Genomic DNA, 21,488 nt, shown 5'->3' on the forward strand with positions numbered 1-21,488 from the left:
GGCATCTATAGAGACAGAAAATAGATCAGTGACTGCCTAGGGCTAGAGGGATTGGGGGAAATGGAGAGTGACTCCTAATAGGTACGGGGCTTCAATTTTGGGGTAATGAAAACGTTCTAAAAGTAGATTGCTGTGATTGTGGCACAATCCTGCGAATTTATTTAAAAACACTGAATTGTACACTTTAATTGGGTGAACTGTATGGAGTATGAATTATACCTCAAGAAAGCTGTTAAAAAGAAATAAGCTGTGCCAGACTCTTACCTGTTTCTTGACAAATACTGCTTATTAACCTAAAAATAAGAACGATAAAAATGGCCCAGCCCTTTCCATAGTCTTAAATTTTCCCTATTATATCACAATTAAGAGCTTTACATAGCTTATACAATAAATTAATTCATTTTTCATTAATTACTCCTTTCCCAGGAGCCCTGGTGGTACAGTGGTTAAGTGCTGGGCTGCTAACCAAAAGATCAGTAGTGTGAACCCACCAGCCACTGCACAAGAAAAAGATGTGGCAGCCTGCTTAGGTAAAGATTTAAGGCCTTGGAAACTCTATGGGGCGTTTCTACTCTGTCCTGCAGGGTCACTATGAGTCAGAATCAACTCAACGGCAGTTGAGTTTGTTTTTTTCTTTTTCTGCTCTTTTCCCATTGTGATGGTTAAGATTATGTGTCAACTTGGCTGGGCCATGATTCTCAGTGTTTTGACAGTTGTATAAGGTTGTGATCACTTCCCTGTTGAAATCTCATATGTGATCACCCCCATGATGGAATCTGCTGAGTGGTACAGGTGAGGGCAGGGCCTGTGGCAGCTCACCGCCCCCTCAGCCTTCATTCCTCCACCCTCCACCACCTACTTCCTTCCTGCTTGCCTTGCCAAGGTTTTTGGCTTGTTCTGGATCTAGCAGCTGCCTCTTGTCGGCTGGTTCTTGGGACTTGAGCTAGCAGCTTACCTGTCAATCTTGGAATTCCTAGACCTTCACAGCCTGTGAGACAGAGCCCTGCTCTCTGACCTGATGATCTTGGGTTCACTAGCTTCTGTGGCTGTGTGAATGGGGAGAGGCCTCCATCCTGATCCACAGACTTAGGACTTTCCAACCTCTGCAATCATGTGAGCTGTTTCCTTGATATAAATCTCTCTCTATACATATTTATACCCTTTACTGGTTTTGCTTCTCTAGAGAACCTAGCCTAAGACACTCATGATTCAATAAAGTCAATATCCTGAATATAATTAATATCTTGGTCTTAAGCTAACTTTTCAATATGATAGTTTTTAATGGTATGTATATAAAAGAAACAGAAATTTGATGTGTTTGCTAATTAATATGTAATAGAGAAAGAAATGTACCCATGAAAATAATTTCAACCATTGTATGGGTGATTAGCGAGGTTAGGAACTGCTGTGTGTTAGGGCTTGAAGAAAGAACTTTAGGTTATGTCTTAGGCTGTATTCTCTAGAGCAGTAAAACCAGTAAAGGATATAAATATATACATAGAGAGAGAAAGATTTACATCAAGGAAATGGTTCCCGTGGTTGTAAAGGCTGTAACATCCCAAGTCTGTGGGTCAGGAAAGAGGCTTCTCCTGATTCACGTAGACGCAGGAGCTGGTAAACTCAAGACTGGCAGGCTGGAGAGCAGGGCTGTGGCTCACAGGCTGTGAAGATCCACAAATCCCAAGATTGGCAGGCAAGGCTGCAGGTAAGCTGCTAGCTCAAGTCCCCAAAACCAGAGGTCAGACAAACATGAGCTGCAGGATCCAGAATGAGCAAAAGCCCCAGAGGCCTGCCTGAACATCCACACACACTTGATGTAGGCCACACACCAAAGGAAACTCCCTTTCAACTGACTGGCTACTCACAGCAGATCCCATCACGGGGGTGATCACGTAATAAATCTCAACAGGGACATGATCACAACATTATATGACTGCCAAAACACTGAGAATCATGGCCCAGACAAGTTGACACACACTCTTAACCATCACAGTCCACCCTCTGTCAACTTGGTACCCATACACGTCTCCTTAAACCATATATAATCTCTGAATAAAGACAATTACAAAGTCATACTTGGGCCTAACCTGATACAACAAACACACATACAACTGAAAATGCAATAGCCCTGCATCTTATATTTTATAAGTGAAGAAAACAAAAATATTTGATGTACACATACAATGCAGAAATACTCAACAATTACAGTCGTCATTCCCGCAACTGGCCATGTGGCCGTAACTGGTATTTAGAACTACCTTCTTCCACCACCCATCCCATATTCCCTTTGCCCTCAGCAAACACCTCAGCTGGTTGTGGTTCTTTGCTTTGGTGGGGTGACCTGTACCTTCTCCTGAAGGGTCTGGGCCATTAGTAGTCATGTTGGAATTGGGTTGCTATAGTTTTCCATTGACTTTAATCACAAGGCATGGTAGTACTAAGAGATGCCCTAAGGAATCTCCTGCATTCCAGACATACTCTTCTTTACCTCCATCATGTAATTCAATCTGATTTTCTCTTAGTACTCAGGATCAAACACACCAGCCAGTATGGTTTTGCCTGTTGATCCAGAGACATAAGGAGCCAAAAGTGGCCAGGTAGCATTCTTAGCTTCTGGCTCAATGGAATCAGTGATGTGTCTCCAGGTGAGAGCATTCTTCCCTTTGGAACCTCTAGACCCACAGAGCATAAGGTCATAAGGACAGGAAGCAAAAATCTTTTGAGTGGGTCACTAGGGGTAATAGTTAGTGATGCCACTCCCATTTCCACCCCTTCATTCCTGGACCCATGAATGCTGGCTATGGGAGATACAGTACCATATATTGGATGCTGGTTTAGAGCATATACAGCCTCCTGGAGAATACTGCCCCAACCCTGCAATGTATTGCCACCTAGCTGTCTTTAGGAGGCCATTCCATCGTTCTTTCAAGCCAGCTGATTCAGGATGATGGGGAACATGGTTAGACCAGTGAATTCCATGAGCACGGGTCCACTGCCACACTTCATTTGCCGTGAAGTAAGTGTCTTGATCTGAGGCAATGCTGTGTGGGATGCCATGACAACATTCTGTAAGTCCACGGATGGTAGTTTTGGCAGGAGCATTGTGTGCAGGGAAGGCAAATCCATATTCAGAGTAAGTGTCTATTCCAGTTAAAACAAAATGCTGCCCTTTCCATGGTGGAAGTGGTCCAGTGTAATCAACTTGCTACTAGGTTGCTGGCTGATCACCTTGAGGGATGGTGCCATTTTGGGGACTCAGTGTTGGTCTCTGCTGCTGGTAGATTGGGCCCTCAGCAGTGGCTGTAGCCAAGTCAGCCTTGGTGAGTGGTAGTCCAAGTTGCTGAGCCTATGCATAATCTCCATTCCTTCCACCATGGCCACTTTGTTCATGAGCGCATTGAGCAATGATGGGAGTGGCTGGGGAAAGAGGATGACTGATTTCCACAGAACATTATCCACTTGATTGTTAAAATCCTCCTCTGCTGAGGTCACCCTTTGGTGAGCATTCACATGAGACACAAACATCTTCATTTCTTTGCCCCATTCAGAGAGGTCTATCCACATACCTCTTCCCCATAAATCCTTGTCTCCATTTTTCCAATCATGTTCCTTCCAAGTCCCTAACCATCTGGCAAAACCAGTGGCCACAGCCCATGAATCGGTATACAGTTGCACATCTGGCCATTTCTCCTTCCAGGCAAAATGAACATCCAGGTGCACTGCTCGAAGTTCTGACCATTGGGAGGATTTCCTTTCACCACTGTCCTTCAGGGAGGTCACAGAAAGGGCTGCAGCTGCCGCTGTCCACTTTTGAGTGGACACACAGAACCATTCCTAAACCAGGCACAAGTATTCTCTTCTTCAGCCAACTGATCAAAAGGAACTCCCCATGAGGCCATAGGTGCAGACTGGATAATGGAAGGTAATGTGACAGGAGTGGAGGCCATGGGCATTTGGGCCACTTTGTCATGCAACTTACTTGTGCCTTCAGGTCCTGCTTGGGCCCAATCTTGTATATACCACTTCTATTTAATGATGGAGTGCTGCTGTGCATCTCCAACTTCATGACTCTGTGGATCAGACAACACCTAGTTCATGATGGGCTGCTCAGGCTGCATGGTGACCTGGTGTCCTGTGGTTAAGCGTTCAGTCTCTACTAAGGCCCAGTAACAAGCCAAGAGCTGTCTCTCAAAAAGAGAGTAGTTATCTGCAGAGGACAGCAAGGCTTTGCTCCAAAATTCTAAGGGTCTGCACTGTGATTCACCAATAGGGGCCTGCCAAAGACTCCAAACAGCATCTCTATCTGCCATGGACACTTTAAGCACCATTGCATCAACCGGATCATATGGCCCAAGTGGCAGAGGGGCTTGCACAGCAGCCTGAACCTGTTGCAGAGCCTTCTCTTGTTCTGGGCCCCACTCAAAACCAGCAGTTTTTTGAGTCACTTGATAAATAGGCTGGTGTAGCACACCCAGATGAGGAATATGTTGCATCTAAAATCCAAAGAGGCCCACTAGGAATTATACTTTCTTTTTAGTTGTGGGAGGAGCCAGGTGCAATAACTTTTCCTTCACTTTAGAAGGAATATCTCGACATGCCCCCCACCAGTGGACCCCTAGAAATTTCACTGAGATGGAAGGTGCCTGAATTTTTGTGGGATTAATTTCCTACCCTCTAAGTTTTACCAGTAAGTCCAGAGTCATTGACACTTCTTCCTTACTAGGTCCAATCAGCACAGTGTCATCCATGCAATGGACCAATGTGACATCTTGTGGAAGGGAAAGGCGATCAAGGTCCCTGCGGACAAAATTATGACATAGGGCTGGAGAGTTGATGTAGCCCCGAGGTAGGCAAGTGAAGGTGCATTGTTGGCCTTGCTCCTTATGGTCTTTTGAAACAGATATGGAGAAAAAGGCATTAGCCAGATCAATAGCTGCATACCAGGTATCAGGAAATGTATTAATTTGCTCAAGCAATGAGACTACATCTGGAACAGCAGCTTCAATTGTAGCCACCACCTGGTTAAGTTTTTGAAAATCCACTCTCACTCTCCAACATCCATCTGTTTTTTGCACAGACCAAATAGATAAGTTGAATGGGGATGTGGTGGAAATCGCCACCCCTGCATCCTTCAAGTCCTTGATGGTGGCAGTAGTCTCTGCAATCCCTCCAGAAATGCAATATTGCTTTTGGTTTACTGTATTCCTAGGTAGGGGCAGTTCTAAAGGCTTCCACTTGGCTTTTCTTACCATAATAGCCCTTGCTCTATTTGTCAGAGATCCAGTGTGGGGGTTCTGCCAGTTGCTGAGTATATCTATTCCAATTATGCATTCTGGAACTGGGGAAATCACTACAGGATGTATTTGGGGACCCACTGGACCTACTGTGAGATGGACATGAGCTAAGACTCTATTAATAACCTGACCTCCATATGCCCCCACTCTGACTGGAGGGCTACGGTGACATTTTGGGTCTCCTGGAATTAGTGTCAATTCAGAGCCAGTATCTAGTAATCCTGAAAAGTCTGATTATTTCCTCACCCCAAATGAACAGTCACTCTCATAAAAGGCCATAGATTCCTTTGGGAGATGGTGAGAAGAAAGATTAACAGTGTAAATTTTTGGCAGTGTACTGAAATCTTTCCTTAAGGGGACCTGGCCTCCCCTTCAATCAAGGGGTTGTGGGGTCTGTAAACTCACTCAAGCCTGGCAATTGATTGAGGCATTGTGACTCTCTATTCTGGTGATTCGAGTTAGACTGTTGTTCACTTGACCTAGAATTCATCTGCTTATACAGATCAAGTAAATATTTAGTAAATTTCCTATTTATTTCACTCCTGGGGGGACTAAGTAACCAATGCCATAAGTGGATATGAGTCAGAATACTCGGATTACTGCTTTGAATCTGCTGTCCATTATAGTACCACGGCCACCTTGCCTTTGTCAACTGAGTGCCGCCACTTGGCCCCTACCACCATGGGCACCAATCAGCCCCACTGCAGTTAGGTGTCTTAATTCAGTTAGGGCAGTTCCCACTGTCAAAACTGACTTAAATAAAAAACCAATCATAGCAGTCTTCAAGGATGCTAGGATGCCCTTCAGAATTTGTTCCTCACAGTTGTGGTAAAAGGTACGTCCTCTGGGAACTCCATGTGTGGGTCTGTGGGTCTAACCTGATAAATCCACCCTAGCATGCCAATTTCCCTAAGCCTTTGGATACCTTCTTCTACAGTATACCAAGGCAGGTCTGGTACTTCAACTTGATTTAGTGTAGGCCATCACATAATCCATGTTTCAGCAAACCAACCAAATAAACTATTAGATCCTTTCCTAACTTCTCAAGCTGAAACACTGAATAAGGAATCTATGCTTAGTGGGCCCATATCAATAAACTCAGACTGATTCATCTTGCACCATTATCCTATACCTTAACAGCCATTCCCGCGCATATTCCCCAGGTTTCTGTTTGTACATATGAGAAAATTCAGGCAGCTCTTTTGGAGTATATCATACCCCCTTCTGGGTTACACTTTATAGTTCACCTTTTGGGGCTCCCTGAGACTTAAGTTTAGTTATAGGTCCAGAAGCCAAAATCGGTGGGGAAAGGTTTTAAGAACATTCAGCACAGTCTTGTAAAGTATCTGCCTCAGGCAGTGTCCCAGGCAATGACTCAGACAAAGGCACTTTAGACGCAGCTGGGTTAATCTCATTAGATGGGAGTGGAGGAGCTAATGGTTCTGTTGGCAGTAGTGATTCAGTGGAATTTAGGGGTTCAGCGTCTTCAGCTTCCTGATTATCCGCCCATATGTCCCCATCCCAGGTTTCAGGATCCCATTTCTTCCCTTACTTCAACTGCAGACACCTCTCAATTTTGAGAGTTGAGTTGGTGTTGTAATTCAGCCACTTACAATAAGACTCTAGATTTGGTTTTCAGCAATATTAGTTCTGTTACTATACGAAATAAGCCTTTCTTTCAAGACACAAGTAGAAACTTTGAGGTCATTTGTGCAGCACTTGAGCTTTGACTCTGAAGCCCTGAGCTCATCTCTTTCTTTCACCAGTTTGTCTAGTGAAAGTAGGGCTAACCAACCAGCTTCTTTATATTTCTCATTATGACAAAACTATAGAAAGGTATCATACATGCAATCACCCAGAGCCTCATCTTTCACCAACACCTGATCTATTGGTGGTGATATTTTCTGTATTTTAATTGCCACCTCATGCCATGGATTAGCAGTGCCCTCTTTACTACTGGAAGCAGAGTCATCAACATCTTTAAGACTAACCAGACTTGAGAACCAATTTAGAAAACTCATCCTTACAATTTTATTTCTCTAGAATCACTCTTGGTACCAAATGTCTTAGGCTGGGCTCTCTAGAGAAGCAAAAACAGTAAAGCGTATAGATAGAGAGAGAGATTTATATCAAGGAAATAATTCACACATTTGTGGAGGCTATAAACACCCAAGTTCGTGGGTCAATAAAGAGGCTTCTCCTGATTCACGAAGACACAGGGGCTGGTGAACCCAAGATCATCAGACCGGAGAGCAGACCTGTTGCTCACAGGTTGTAAAGATCCACAAATCCCTTGATCGGCAGGCAAGACTGCAGGTAAGCTGCTAGCTCAAGTCCCAAGAACTGGAGGTCAGACAAACATGAGCCAGGATCCAGAACAAACAAAAGCCCAGGAGCCCCTGTCTGAAAATCCATCCACACTCAATGCAGGTCAATGCAGCCCAAGGAAACTCCCCTTCAACTAACCGGCTACTCACAGCAGATCGCAATATGGGGGTGATCACGTATCATATCTCAACAGGGAAGTAATCACAACATTATACGACTGCCAAAACACCAAGAATCATGGCCTAGCCAAGTTGACGTACAACCTTAACCATCACAGTTTCTTCGTCGGTAAGAGTAAACTGTTTTCTACCATTTGGCAGAATATGTACACAGAATATATCTGATTAAAAAACATATGAACTATAAATAATTTAAAAATATTACTAACAGGAGGTTTCTGGGAATAGAATCTAGTCAAACTGATACCAAGCAACCATGTGACAATCACACAGAGCTTTTCATCATAACAGTGACTCACAAATTTGAACTGACATGCTGAACCTAAAGAAAATGGCAGGCTATGCTGTTTGGGGAAAAATCAGAAGTATTTTTTGAAAAAATAAATCTCTGTTTTAACAGCTCTATTAAGAAATAATTCATAAACCATGCAATTCACCCATTTAAAGTATACAATTTAAAGGTTTTTAGTGTATTTACAGAGTTGTACAACCATCACCCCAGTCATCGGCCTGCTGCTTAACAGAATATCTAAAGTGTAATAGCGAAAACAGCTGCATAGTCATCACACCCTCCTTTATGCAAGTTTCTTATTAGTTCACTTCCATGTGAATGTGGGCTGTTTTCTCTGTTCATCTAAGTCTTGGCTAGGTTTCTTAATTCTCATAACAGGTTATCATTTCTACCTTCTGTTCAACTGAATTTTTTAAATATATAAATTGGTTTTTAATCAGAAATTGAAAATACTCTAGTCTATGCTCTTGTCAAAGTATAGATCTCAACCTGTATTTTAGCAAAGGCCTAATTGAAAATTTTCAAGGAATGTATAAACTATTTATTCCTCTAGGATTTCCAAGATGACAAAGAGATCTTACACCCAAGTCCAATTTTTAGGAGTCATTCGAGGATACTGAGGATATGTCCACCTTCATCAAGAAAGAATGCCATTATTGATTAGTGATAGGAGTGGGCACACAGGCTTTCATGTCTGATGTCTTTGAATCTTGATTTTAGCCCTGGATCTAACAAAGCACGTCAGAGCTGCACGCTTCTACTGCACTGATCTGCCCCCATACAGTCACTTTCACTGAATTACGCTTTGGTGCTATGGCCCTACCTTGCATGGAATATCTCGAAAAACATCTACAAAAAAAAAAACTATTTTATTACTAAAATGATGTTTTTAAGGATGCTGTCCACCTTACCTTTATAAAGATCCAAAGGAGAAATTTCTGTCAGGCCAAAGAGCCAGAAAATGCCTTACTCTTCCTAAACATCTGGTTTACGTTTATCTGATGCATAATGTGACTCTTAACAGCCTTTTCCTTTTTTGCTTTGGACTTAAGGAGTCTGAGTTGAATGTGAGGCCTGCCTAGAACCTCTCCCCCTTTTTTTGGCCATTTAGTGCCATGTAACTATTCCATCATTTTCTATTCTCCTTGATTTTTTATTCTATTTATCTTTAAACTTCTTGTATTCATTGTATTTTCCTTTTTGGATTGTAAGTAAGCAAATGAAAGTTGTAGATAAATGAAGAGACAGATGGGAAGTATAAAACCAAAAAACCAAACCTGCTGCTGTCGAGTCGATTCTGACTCATAGCGACCCTATAGGACAGAGTAGGACTGCCTCATAGAGTTTCCAAGGAATGCCTGGCGGATTCAAACTGTCGACCTCTTGGTTAGCAGCTGTTGCGCTTAACCACTACACTACCAGGGTTTCCATCATGGGAGGTATGTAGGTAGCTAAATAACCTGACAGAAAGATAAGTTAATATAAAAAGAGCTTGATATATAGCTACTGGCAAAATAAGTATGTTGCTAATTAAGACATGACTCACAACAGATTTGAAGAGGGCAAATTTTAAAACAGACTTATGTTTCACATATATTTTTATGAGGCTATCAAGGCCATTGGAGCTCTGGTGGCACAGTAGTTAAGAGCTCAGCTGCTAAGCAAAAGGTCAGCAGTTCGAATCCACAAGCCACTCCTTGGAAACCCTATGGAGCAATTCTACTCTGTCCTGTAGGGTCCCTATGAGTTGCAATCAACTCAGTGGCAATGGGTATTGAGGCCATTAAGTATTTCTTATTATCCTTCCTTTTACCATTTGTTACTTACCCTCCTCATTTTATTTTTGATCTATCTTCTCCAAACTAGTGATTTCAAAAACAGATCTCACAGATGGGAAGAAAGATGCCAATGGAAAAGAGACTTCCCCTGACACCCTAGGAAAAAAAAAAATCTGAATACAGGGCATACAGAAAAAATATACTGAGCCTTTGAGGGGGAAACACTCTTGTGTTGAGTTTCACTGAAAACTGAGAAAAAAATTAACCTACACCCTCCTTTGGTAATAAAGTTCTCTGAGAGTACCTGGTCTCTGGTGTGGAGGTAGTAAACTCTCCTAAGGCCCTAAGGTGGCATCTAGCATCCTGTGGGCTCATGCACACCATGTGCTAAGCACAGAGCCCTGTTTTAGGAGGTACCATTATAAAGCAGCCCCACTGTGGTGCTGACTGATTCACTCTGTGTTCAAGTTTCCAGTTATGTCATTTGATTACAGTTGGGTGTGTTTTATGAGATGGCTGCAGTTAGTCTGGGTTGTTAAAGAAATGTGCATTTCCATTACCAAAGTAGGTATCAAATCCTCGCCGGGTTGGAAGGCATTCTTTCCGGTACATTCCCAGGTGCCATTTTCCGACCATGTGGGTAGTATAGCCTGCTTCTTTTAGAAGCTGGGGCAGGAGTTTTTCATCCAGGGGAACGCAGCTGGGTTGGCAGGGCCAGATTATTTGGTGCTGTAAACCTGTATGGATCTTAAAGAGAGAAACATAAAATTATGGATTATTGAAGTTGAAACATTCTGAATAAGCCAGCAAAGTGGCTGCCTAATTTATTGGGACATATTTGTAGACTTGGATGTTTAACTTTATTCCCGTACTGGCTTAAGGATATTTCTGAAAGGCAGTTTACTCACTTAATCAAATGAGGTAATGGGCATAAGCAAGATCTGAAAAATGAATAAAAGCATTTTAATAAATATTTTGACAAATACTTATCAAGGCATTATGTTAGAAACCATTAACTTAAGTTTTCACTTCCTATCTGAAAAAAAGTAGCAAGAATATGAGGTGTGGATTTATCATGGAAAAAGTGTCCCAATTCCTGTGCACACAAGAAGTTGGCATTTGATTAGAAGCATGTACTGTCATTGTTAAAGATTTGGTGACTGTTTTAAGGGTTATTTAATAGTCTAAGAAAACTGATGATTCACACTCCTTATTACACTTCATATAAATAAACTGTAATCTCAAAAAGAATGACAAACTTTTTTCTCAACTACCCTCCCCCACAAAAAACCAACAACAGCAACAAAAAAAAAACTAAACTAAAATTCCAAGGGGAAAATTCTTCCGTCTGTGGTTAAATAAAACCAAAGCATCCATACAACAAGCACTTGTAGAGTTTTACTGTAATATTAAAATAGAATATGTGCAAAGTATATGAAAAGGATTTTAAAAATATCTTTCCCTTTTCCAACTACTTATCTTTGTGAAGCCGGATTTTCATCATAAGCTTCATTCCAAACAATATATCCCGACATTGGATACAGAGGCATATGTAACAATCTAGGTATCTTCTATTAATAAAAGAGATTTGCAAAAACATAAAACCATGTCACTCTTCTCACTCAATTTTTTGTTTTGGAAAATACAGTTATTTTTCATATGCTATTTATGTTAAAATGCATAATTTATTATTTCTGTCTTTCAATGAATAAAAAATATTTTTAAATTTATCACTTTTAGCTTCTAATATGGTAAATATTGATAGGTATAATCCACAAAACCATAAGGCTCTTTAGGGTCCTCAGTAATTAAATGTATAAACAGGTCCTAAGCCAAAAAGTTTGAGAACTGGTGATATTAATGCCAGAAAGTTACGACTTCTATGAAGAAAAATAAAGCAGGCTAAGGAACTTCTCTGAGGAGGAGATATTTGAGCAGTAACCTAAATAAAGTGAGAGTTGTTGTCAGGTGTTGTCGAGTCAGTTCCAACTCCTAGCGACTCTACATAAAAAGGAACGAAACACTGCCTGATCCTCCACTGTCCTCACAATTGTTATTATGCTCGAATGCTCGAGCCCATTGTTGCAGCCATCATGTCATTAAAGTGAGAGTGAGCCTTGCAAAAACCGAGGGGAAGGGCAATCTAGGCCTAAGGAATAAAAAGTACAAAGGCCCTGAGACCTGAACATGCTTGGCAAGTTTGAAGGCCAGCTTGGAACCAGCGTGGTCCTTGTCACAAGCTTTATGCTGATGGATGCCACTGAGCCCTCTGCTGGTGCACAACAGTGATCTCTCCATCTCGCGTTAGACCAGGGGGCCTCCCTTTCTGCTTGCCTAGGCCCTCCCTTCCTTAAAACCTGACACCTTTCTGCACCTGTCCTTGCTTAGCCAAGGAGGCACTCTTCTTTGTTTGAAGTGGGGCTAAGGGATTGCATTCAGCTCTGCACTGGTCTGCACTGCTGATTTCCCTAGACTAAATCAGGCTCTGGGGACATCGAAGGCTGAGAGTGCCAGTTCTCAACCCAGGCCACAACTGTCCTGTGCCTCCATCAGCTGTGAGGTGAGACATAAGCAATTTGTTACTGATAATGGTGAACATGTGTTTTCAAATGATTTACTTGCTTTACCATTCAAACAGATTCCCTGGGTGGTGCAAATAGTTAACATGTTCAGCTACTAACCGAAAGGTTGTAGGTTTGAGTCTACCCAGAGATGCCTCAGAATAAAGGCCTGGCAATCTATGTCTGAAAAATCAGCCACTGAAAACCCATGGAGCACAGTTCTACGCTAACACACCTGGGGCCGCCATGAGCTGGAATTGGCATGACTGCAGTGGACGGCACTGGTATAATTTAAAGCAGAATAGCCTAAAGCTCAGGGAATTAAATCCCAGCTCTGTCACGTACCAGCTTCATAACTCTGGACAATAACTTCAGTAACTCAGGCTCGAGCTCATCATCTGTAAAATAATAATAATAATATCCCCTCCCAGGGTTGTTTGGAGGATTAATAAGGTAAATAAAACACCAAGCACATACTAAGTACACAGTACTTGCCATGGTAATAACTGTAAGCATTTTAATATGCTTTCGTGAGCAAGAACAGGGTGTTATTGCAAAGAGCATGCACCTAAGCCTGGGCCTGCCCCCAGGTATGTGTGTAGTGCATAAAAATATCATAGAAAATGTAAACTGGAACAACCAATCTATAGCTCTGCTAAATAGATTAGATACCTGCCCTTGAGCCAACTCTGACTCATGGCAACCTTATGTACAACAGAACAAAACGTTGCCCAGTCCTGCGTCATCCTCAGGATCGCCGGCATGTTCAAGGCCATCGTTGTGACTACTGTGCCAATTCATCTCATCAAGGCTCTCCCTCACCTTCCTTGGCCCTCTGCTTCACCAAGCATGATGTCTTCCTCTAGAGATTGATCCCTTCTAATGACATGTCCAAAACAAGCAAGTCAGACAATGTTCTGTCATGATACAACAAAAACCAAACTCACTGCCGTCGAGTTGATTCAGACTCATAGTGACCTTATAGGGCAGAGCAGAACTGCCCAATAGGGTTTCCAAGGAGCGGCTGGTGGGGCTGACCTGCTGACCCTTTGGTTAGGAGCTGAGCTCTTCATCACTGAGACGCCAGGGCTCCACATAAGGTTTTTATCAGCTGATTTTTGGAAGCAGATCATGAGGCCTTTCTTCTTGGTCTTAGTCTGGAAGCTCTGCTGAAACCTGTCCACCATGGGTGACCCTGCTGGTATCTGAAATACTGGTGGCATAGCTTCCAGCATCACAGCAACACGCAAGCCACCGCAGTACAGCAAATTAAGAGGTGTTGGATAACTCTGCTAGTACTGGCTAAATATATTATTTACTACCAATTTTCTCAGATCACAATATTGAAGACAAGACAAATTCACAGATTTTTTGTGGTTCTGCTTTTTAATATTAGGTTAAAAAAAAAAAAAAAAAAACAGGTACAAAGTGGAGACCAAAAAAAAAAACTTTTAAAATCACATTTTTCTTTTCTAATTTATTATAAGCACTACTGAAAGGTTGGCGGTTCGAACCCACCCAGTGGCTCTACGGGAGAAAGACCTGATGATCTGCTTCTGTGAAGGCTACAGTCTAGAAAACCTTATGGGACACTTCTACTCTGTCACATGGGGCGACTAGGAGTTGCAATCAACTCGACAGCATCTAACAACAACTATTAAATAGCTTTCTTATAAGTTTTAACATTGTCTTGAATTTTATTTTTTGTGAGTGTCTTTCCAGATTGAACATTTTCAGAACCACACCTGCTGTTGCTTGATTTCATATCTTTCCACACTCCTCCTCAAAGAACCATATGGAATATCTTAAATGTTAAACTAAAGTGAGTTTATTGAGGGTAATGGATAAGTTCATTATCTTGACTGTGGTGATAGCTTCTGGGTGTACAAATATGTCAAAATTTATCAAACTGTATACTTTAAATTTGTGCACTTTATTATATGGCAAGTATATCTCAATATAGCTGTTTTAAAAATTAAAGTGAGTTTAAGTTTTCTATTGAGATATTCACGCCTCTCCTAGGAGTAAGTGTACACACTCATCAGGATAAGTGCTAGACACCTTCCATTTGCCCTCCATATCCACTCTCTGTCTTCCCAGTCCTGCTCTCTACTCTGGGAGGCTGGCCTATGTAGACTAAATCAAAAGGTGACTGGATTCAGCCAATGGGGAGCCCAGGCAGGAGATCAGAGAGAAGAAAGAGTGAGTGCCCTCGGCCTGGCTATGTCTCTCTAGTGAGGGTCACTCTGAGAACAGCTTTCTCTACATGACTCTCTCCTTCTAGGTTCTTTCTAGTCACTGCCCTTTCTTTTTCTCCCTTCTGGTCTAGGGGTAGTAACAGTTCCACTGGGTTACTGGACCAAGAAGGTTCCCCCACATATTCACACCTCTTAAAATAGTCTCTTTGTAAATAAACCCTCCCTAAATTATCCTAATCTGAATGTGCCATCTGTTTACAGCTGGGACCCTGAATGATACAGAATGTTACAATATTCAGGTAGGGAAACACTGTTCTCAATCAAGAAATATATATATAAACATACCCACACCCCAAAATCAAAGAATGGTTCTTTCCATGGTTAACACTAGAAGTTGACACAATAGAAAATTGATCCCAGGCTCAAAAACTTCATAATATATACTAATGGGCAAGAGAGCAAGATGAGTAAAGATAAAGATAATATTTTTGTGGAATCCAAAAGACCCAGTGAAGATAAATGCTGTGCACTTTTTTTTTTCTTTTAATGGAAAGCTCATCCATCGCATGCAAGGAGTTAACTCTGATCGCTAAAAAGCACTGCCAAGGGAAAGGATGCTCCGTGATTTGGCTTTCCTAAGCCACCGGCGCCAAGCCAGGTGCTCAGCTGAAGCCTGCCTCCATTATCTGCAATTGGATGGAGCAGGGAATTAGTTCTTTGCAGTTCCTGAGAATTTATTTGACTGAGCACTTTTATGATATTTTGCGGGAAGCGGAAGCCAAACTTGGGAAGACCACCAAAAACATGCTTTTGGTCTATTCTAAAACTATTTGAAGTATGGAAGCTGTAATGTGTAGAGAAGCAGTAAACAGGCAAATGCCAAGCTGGTTCCAGCCTAACACTCTAGTTTCACACAGAGCTATAAAGCCACAGCATGCTTCACAGAGCAGGAAAATACACCTAAACAGGGTACCAAGGAATCAAAAGAAAAAAATAAGAATGCTGAGCTTCAACAACAGAATCCCCTTGTAAGTACAAGACCAAACCCAAATCAATCCTGTCGCGCTTGAGTCAATTCCAACTCATAGCGATCCTAAAGGACAGAGTAGAACTGTCCCATAGGGTTTCCAAGGAGTGCCTGGTGGATTTTAACTGCCGACCTTTTGGTTAGCAGCTGTAGCGCTTAACCGCTACGCCATCAGGGCTTCCTTGTAAGTACGACAGATGCAAAAATAATTTCATTTTAACAGGTATCTATAATGCCCAAAGAATATATGTGAATGTAGAAGATCCCATATAGAATATATGAAAGTCCAAAGGAGTTACCCCTCCTATCTACTACATGTGGCTATCTCTCTTCCTTCTTCATCAATCTGAAGCTTCTTCAATAAATAGCATCTATTAAGATTTTATTTGACCATGAAAGATTCCCTCCACAAAGGCAAAAGATCTGCACAGTGAAGGAACTGACTTGTCTCTGCAGTCTTTCTGTCAGATAACTATGAGATAAGAAGGTAAATCCTTCTTTTCATGATTGTGTTGCACGTAACAATGTATTTTCTCCTGAGAGTTATTCTTTCCTCTGTAGACCAGCTAACAATATAGTTTCACAAGCTTGAAAGAGAAAAACCAACCTGGAGAAAAGACAGGAGAGGAGGGCAGCTCCCACACCAGAACCTCTTACAATCCCTCTTGAAGAAGGTCCAGGAAGTGTATCTGTTATCTATTCAGGAGCTCAGAGTACAGTATTTCAGCTACACTTATAATAAAATTTCCCAGGGGCTAGGTGAACCACTGCCCACTGCCACATATATGGCAATAAATACTCTTTCTCTCTTAACATCAGTAGTGTAGAAATATTGTCCAGTTGAACAGAAGGAAGGCTTGTCCTGTCAACGTAAGGTGTGCTAGATGAACTCATACCTTCAATAAAATGTACTTGTGCAACACCTCCTTCTCTAGAACTTGAAATGGGCAGATACACTCTTCTACTTACACACCAGGAAGTCTAGAGGGACACTTAATGACTGGAACACAATTATAGAGCAGGCTGGTGGCCAGGCAGGAGTTCAGAGTTTCTAGCCTATGGATCGGCCAGTACACTCCAGGTCTGAACCACAGTGAAGTACAACTCCTGCCACCCTAGAGCTTACTGCTGGAGATGCCCCAGAGAAAAACAAATGGATAGTGGAAAGTCTGCTCCCTCCCCCCTTACGCCTTCTATAAGCAGTCAGCTGCCCACGATGCAAAAGCCAAGAGCCACAGAACACACATTATGTGTGCTAGGGGCTTGGGCTTGCCATCTGGCCTGGGCCTGTAGTGCTCAGGCAGCAGAACTGGATGGTGTCACTGACAGTTTTAAGGGTCTATTTATTTTGGTGTTGATTAGTCCAAGAGTGCCAATTGCTGACTAAACCCACCAAATGGATGCTGTTTGTAAAAAGAATAAACAAGGTAGGAATTGTTTCAGTGCCTGCCTCTGTTTAAATTATAAATCCAGCTGAAAGCCCAAAATGAAAGGTAAGGAAAATATGGAGAAAGCTGAGCTATAGTAAGGTGACATGATAAAGGAAACAAAAACAAAAGATATTGGTCAAATTCTGAGAGTAACAGCTTCTGTTCAACGTGATTCTTCAAATAACAAATCTTGTAAGTTAATCAACAACAAAAGCCCCATAGGTCAATCATTCATACTCAGCCCCAAATTTGCTTCCTTAGCTCCAATTACTTGGGAGGTAAAAAATATATATATGATAGAACTGTTTCTTTAAAATATCTTTAATACATGCAGAGTAAGGCCTCCAGACTCCTCCTGCCTTCCAGGAAAATGTGTCTTGGCTCTTGCTAGGCTTGGGAATGGCACTTGGGTTTGGCAAAATCAATCAGCGCTCCCTGAGGTGCGGGACTGATGTGTTTTAGTTGGAAGCCATCTTGCCTGTCACTAGGAAGCTGTTGCATCCTTTGTTTTTCCTTCTAACTGAGCACAGGAATAAAGACTAACAAGTGTTTTCTCTTCAGAGGCACTGACAGCCTCTGGACTGGATGCTCCTGTTAACCCTCATTCCTAGAATGCCTTTGCCAGAATATTCCTAGGAACATTCCCAATTTCCAATGCCCACCTTTCCCAGCTCTTTACTTCTTTGTTGTTGTTGTTGTTATTAGTTGGCACTGAGTTGGCCCCAAATCATGGTGACCCCATGCACAATGCAATGAAATGTTGCCTAGTCCTGTGACATACCTATGATCAATTGCAGACAGGACCATTGCGACTCAAAGGGTTTTCACTGGCTGATTTTAGAAGAAGATCTTCCTAGTCCATCTTAGTCTAATGCTCCACCGAAACCTGTTCAGCATCATAGCGCCATGCAAGCCACCACCGACAGATGGGTGGTAGCTGCGCATGTGGTATACTGGCTGGAAATGGAGGCCATATCTCCCACAATGAAAGTGAGACTTCTGCAACTGAACCACCAATGTCTCCATCACTTCTTTTTACCATACTTCTAGTCTTAGAGCCCAAGCAGAGGTGACCGCTGGCAGGAGTCCACTGAGAGGCAAGCGCATGGGGGAATGATGAAGAATGGGTGGGCGCAACACTGAGGGCCATGAGGAAAAGCAGCAGCAAGGGGAGGACATCCTCAGGCAGCACTGCTCTTCCCATGGCACAGTATGCAATGTCCTATCCTCCTGCCACCATGGGTTTTGGCTGCTTGCATTTTTGAAGCAAGCTTGGGAAAATCACAAACCACTCGTGATGTTCCTGCACAACCTTCTTTCTGCATTTCTTGTCCAAGGCTCTGCTTCAGGGGCGAGTAAAAAGCCTGAACATGTCTTGTCCATTTATCAATGTGATTAAGAAAAATGTGGCTTGGGTCCCTTAAGAATATAAGCTTGGAGTCATCTTTCATCACTTCTATTCTCTGCCAAGGTTTATGGAGTTCTGGTGGAGTGGCCCCCCCTCCCTCCCCAGTCTCCAAGGTAAGAATGTCCCAGTTGAGGACCAAAGTTACTTTTCTGTTAGTTTTTTTCCAGAAGGCAGTATTTCCACTAACCTACCACTTTTGTTACCTCTTAATCTTTTTTTGTTTCTTGAAAAAAGAATCAGGGGACTCGAGATAACATGTCAACCCTAAGCAGTTTAGTTAAGATAGTGTGCTTTTTGTGGAAATTCTCCTGTGGTAAAGTGCTCGGCACACTCTATTAATTCAGCTGTTCAACACTGAATGTCACTCTATGCCAGAAAACGAGCAAGGCAATCTAATGGAGAGGTCAGACCTGAGAACAAATGATCATAATTAAAATGTCTGAGTTATGAAAATACAGAGGTAGAATTAGTATTTTGAATTAAATAAGACTAATTCATAAGAATATGAAAATTTAGTATTTTTGTCTTCTATCTTAACTAAAGACAGTACACAAATTCTATTAGAAAAGCTGAAGGACTTTTAAATTAATTTTTTTATCTTAAGATTTTAAACAAGGGGAAAACTAATACAAAATCTGCTTACTTATATACGCATAAAATGCCTCTGAAGGATCCCAAGGCGCTAGTAAAGTGGGGTTACCTATGGGTTGCTATGAGTCAGAATCAACTCAGCGGCAACGGGTTTGGTTTGAGCAGTGGTTCAGAGCTTGGCTGCTAACCTAAGAAGCTGGCAGTTCAAATCCACCAGCCACTCCTTGGAAACCCTGTGGGGCAGTTCTATTCTGTCCTACAGGGTCGCTATGAGTCAGAAAGAAATTAACGTAGATCTAAATAAATGGAAAGGCATCTCATGTTTATGAATTGGAAGACTTGACATTGTTAAAATAGTAATACTCCCCAAATTAATCTATAGATTCAGTGCAATTCCTATCAAAATGCCAAGTGCCCTTTTTTACAAAAATGGACAAGTTGGTCCTAAAAGTCATATGGAAATGCAAGAGACCCAGAGAGCCAAAAACAGTCTTGAAAAGGAAGAAGAAAGTTGGAAAGCTGACACTTTCTGATTTCAAGACCTACTACAAAGATACAGTAATCAAGGGTGTATAGAAATGGTAGAAGGACAGATGTATAGACCAATGATAGAGAATTGAGGGTCCATAATAAGCTGATATATTTATGGTCAATTGAGTTTCAACAAGCGTGTCAAGGACATTCAACAGGGAAAGAATAATTTTTCAACAAATAGTGCTGGAAAACTGGATATCCACATGCAAAAGAATGAAGTTGGATCCCTACCTCACCTGATATACAAAAATTAACTCAAAATGGAATAAAGATCGAAAAGTAAGAGCTAAAGCTACAAAACTCTTAGAGGAAAACATAGTTGTAAATCTTTGTAACCTTGGATTATGCAACAGTTTCATAGATAAGACTCCAAAAACGTAAGCAACCTAAGGAAAAAATAGATAAATTGGACTCCTTCAAAATTAAAAACTTTTGTACTTTCAAGAACATTATCAAGCAAGTGAAAAGATAATCCGATTTATGAGAAAAAAATATTTGCAAGTCATATATGTGGATCTTTATATATCCAGAACATATAAAGAACCCTTACAACTCAACAATAAAAAGACAACCCAATTTAAAAATGAGCAAAGGGTCTGAATAGACATTTCTCCAAAGAAGAAATACAAATGGCCAATAAGTACATGAAAAGATGCTCAATATCATTAGTCATCAGGGAAATGCAAATCAAAGCCGCAATGAGATATCACATCATGCCCAGTAGGATGACTATAAAGCTATAAACAAAAAGACCGATAATAACAAATGTTGAGAAGGATACATTGCTGGTGAAAATGTAAAAAGTCTGGCAGTTCCTCAAAAAGTTAAACAAAGGATTAGCACATGATCTAACAATTCCTTTCCTAGACCCAAGAGAACGGAAAAAAATGCTCATATAAAAACTTGTACATGAATATTCATAGCAGTATTATTCCTAATAGCCAGAACATGGAAAACAACTCAAGTGTCCATCAACTGATGAATGAATGAACAAAATGTGGTATATCCATAAAATGGAATACTACTTAGCAACAAAGAGGAATAAAGTACTGATACACGTGACTACATGGATGAATCTTGAAAACATCATGCTAAGTGAAAGGAGCCATACATAAAAGTCCATATATTATATGATTTCATATATGCAATTACCAAAACAGGCAAATTTATAAAGACAGAAAGTATATTAGTGGTTGCCATGGGCTAGGGGAAGGTAAAATGGCAAGTGACTGCTATTGGGTCTGGGGTTTCTTTTTGGGGTGATGAAAAAGTTTTGAAATTAGATAATGGTGATGGTTGCACAATGTTGTGAATATATGAAAAACCATTTAATTCTATATTTTAAAATGGTCAATTTTATAGTATGTGAATTATACCTCAAAAAAAAAAAAAAAGAATATAGACGAAAAGACAATATCATATATTTCTGGTAGATATGTAAACTGTGGAAACCCTGGTGGCATAGTGGTTAAGTGCTATGGCTGCTAACCAAAGGGTCGGCAGTTCGAATCCACCAGGCGTTCCTTGGAAACTCTATAGGGCAGTTCTACTCTGTCCTATAGGGTCGGTATGAGTCGGAATCCACTCGACGGCACTGGGTTTGGTTTGGTTTGTATGTAAACTGTACAACCTTAAGAAGTACAATTTTGCAATATCTTTTTTTTTTAATCAGAATTACGAAAGCACCTACTCTTAAATAAAAAAAAAAATCTTTCTCTAGGAATTATCCTACATGTATGTGCAAACATGTACAAACTGACAAGTACAGCAGCACTGTTTGATATAGTAAAAGACTGGAAACAACCTATATGTTCATCAATAGGTGACTGGTTAAATAAATTATGATATGTCCACTCAATGAAAATTAT

General features: G+C 41.2%; 1 protein-coding gene across 4 annotated transcripts in view; it reads right to left on the minus strand.

Annotated features, from left to right (window-relative positions):
- Nucleotides 1-21,488, minus strand: part of ARSB (arylsulfatase B) — a 211,130-nt gene that overhangs the window by 184,199 nt on the left and 5,443 nt on the right. For all 4 annotated transcript variants that reach the window (XM_049866402.1, XM_049866374.1, XM_049866382.1 and 1 more), the window contains exon 2: nt 10,432-10,618. In XM_049866402.1, the coding sequence (XP_049722359.1) occupies nt 10,432-10,618 (187 nt within the window). The remainder of the gene's footprint in view (nt 1-10,431; nt 10,619-21,488) is intronic.

The sequence above is a fragment of the Elephas maximus genome, chromosome 2, assembly GCF_024166365.1.
Source record: "Elephas maximus indicus isolate mEleMax1 chromosome 2, mEleMax1 primary haplotype, whole genome shotgun sequence".
In the NCBI taxonomy this organism is placed as follows: domain Eukaryota; kingdom Metazoa; phylum Chordata; class Mammalia; order Proboscidea; family Elephantidae; genus Elephas; species Elephas maximus.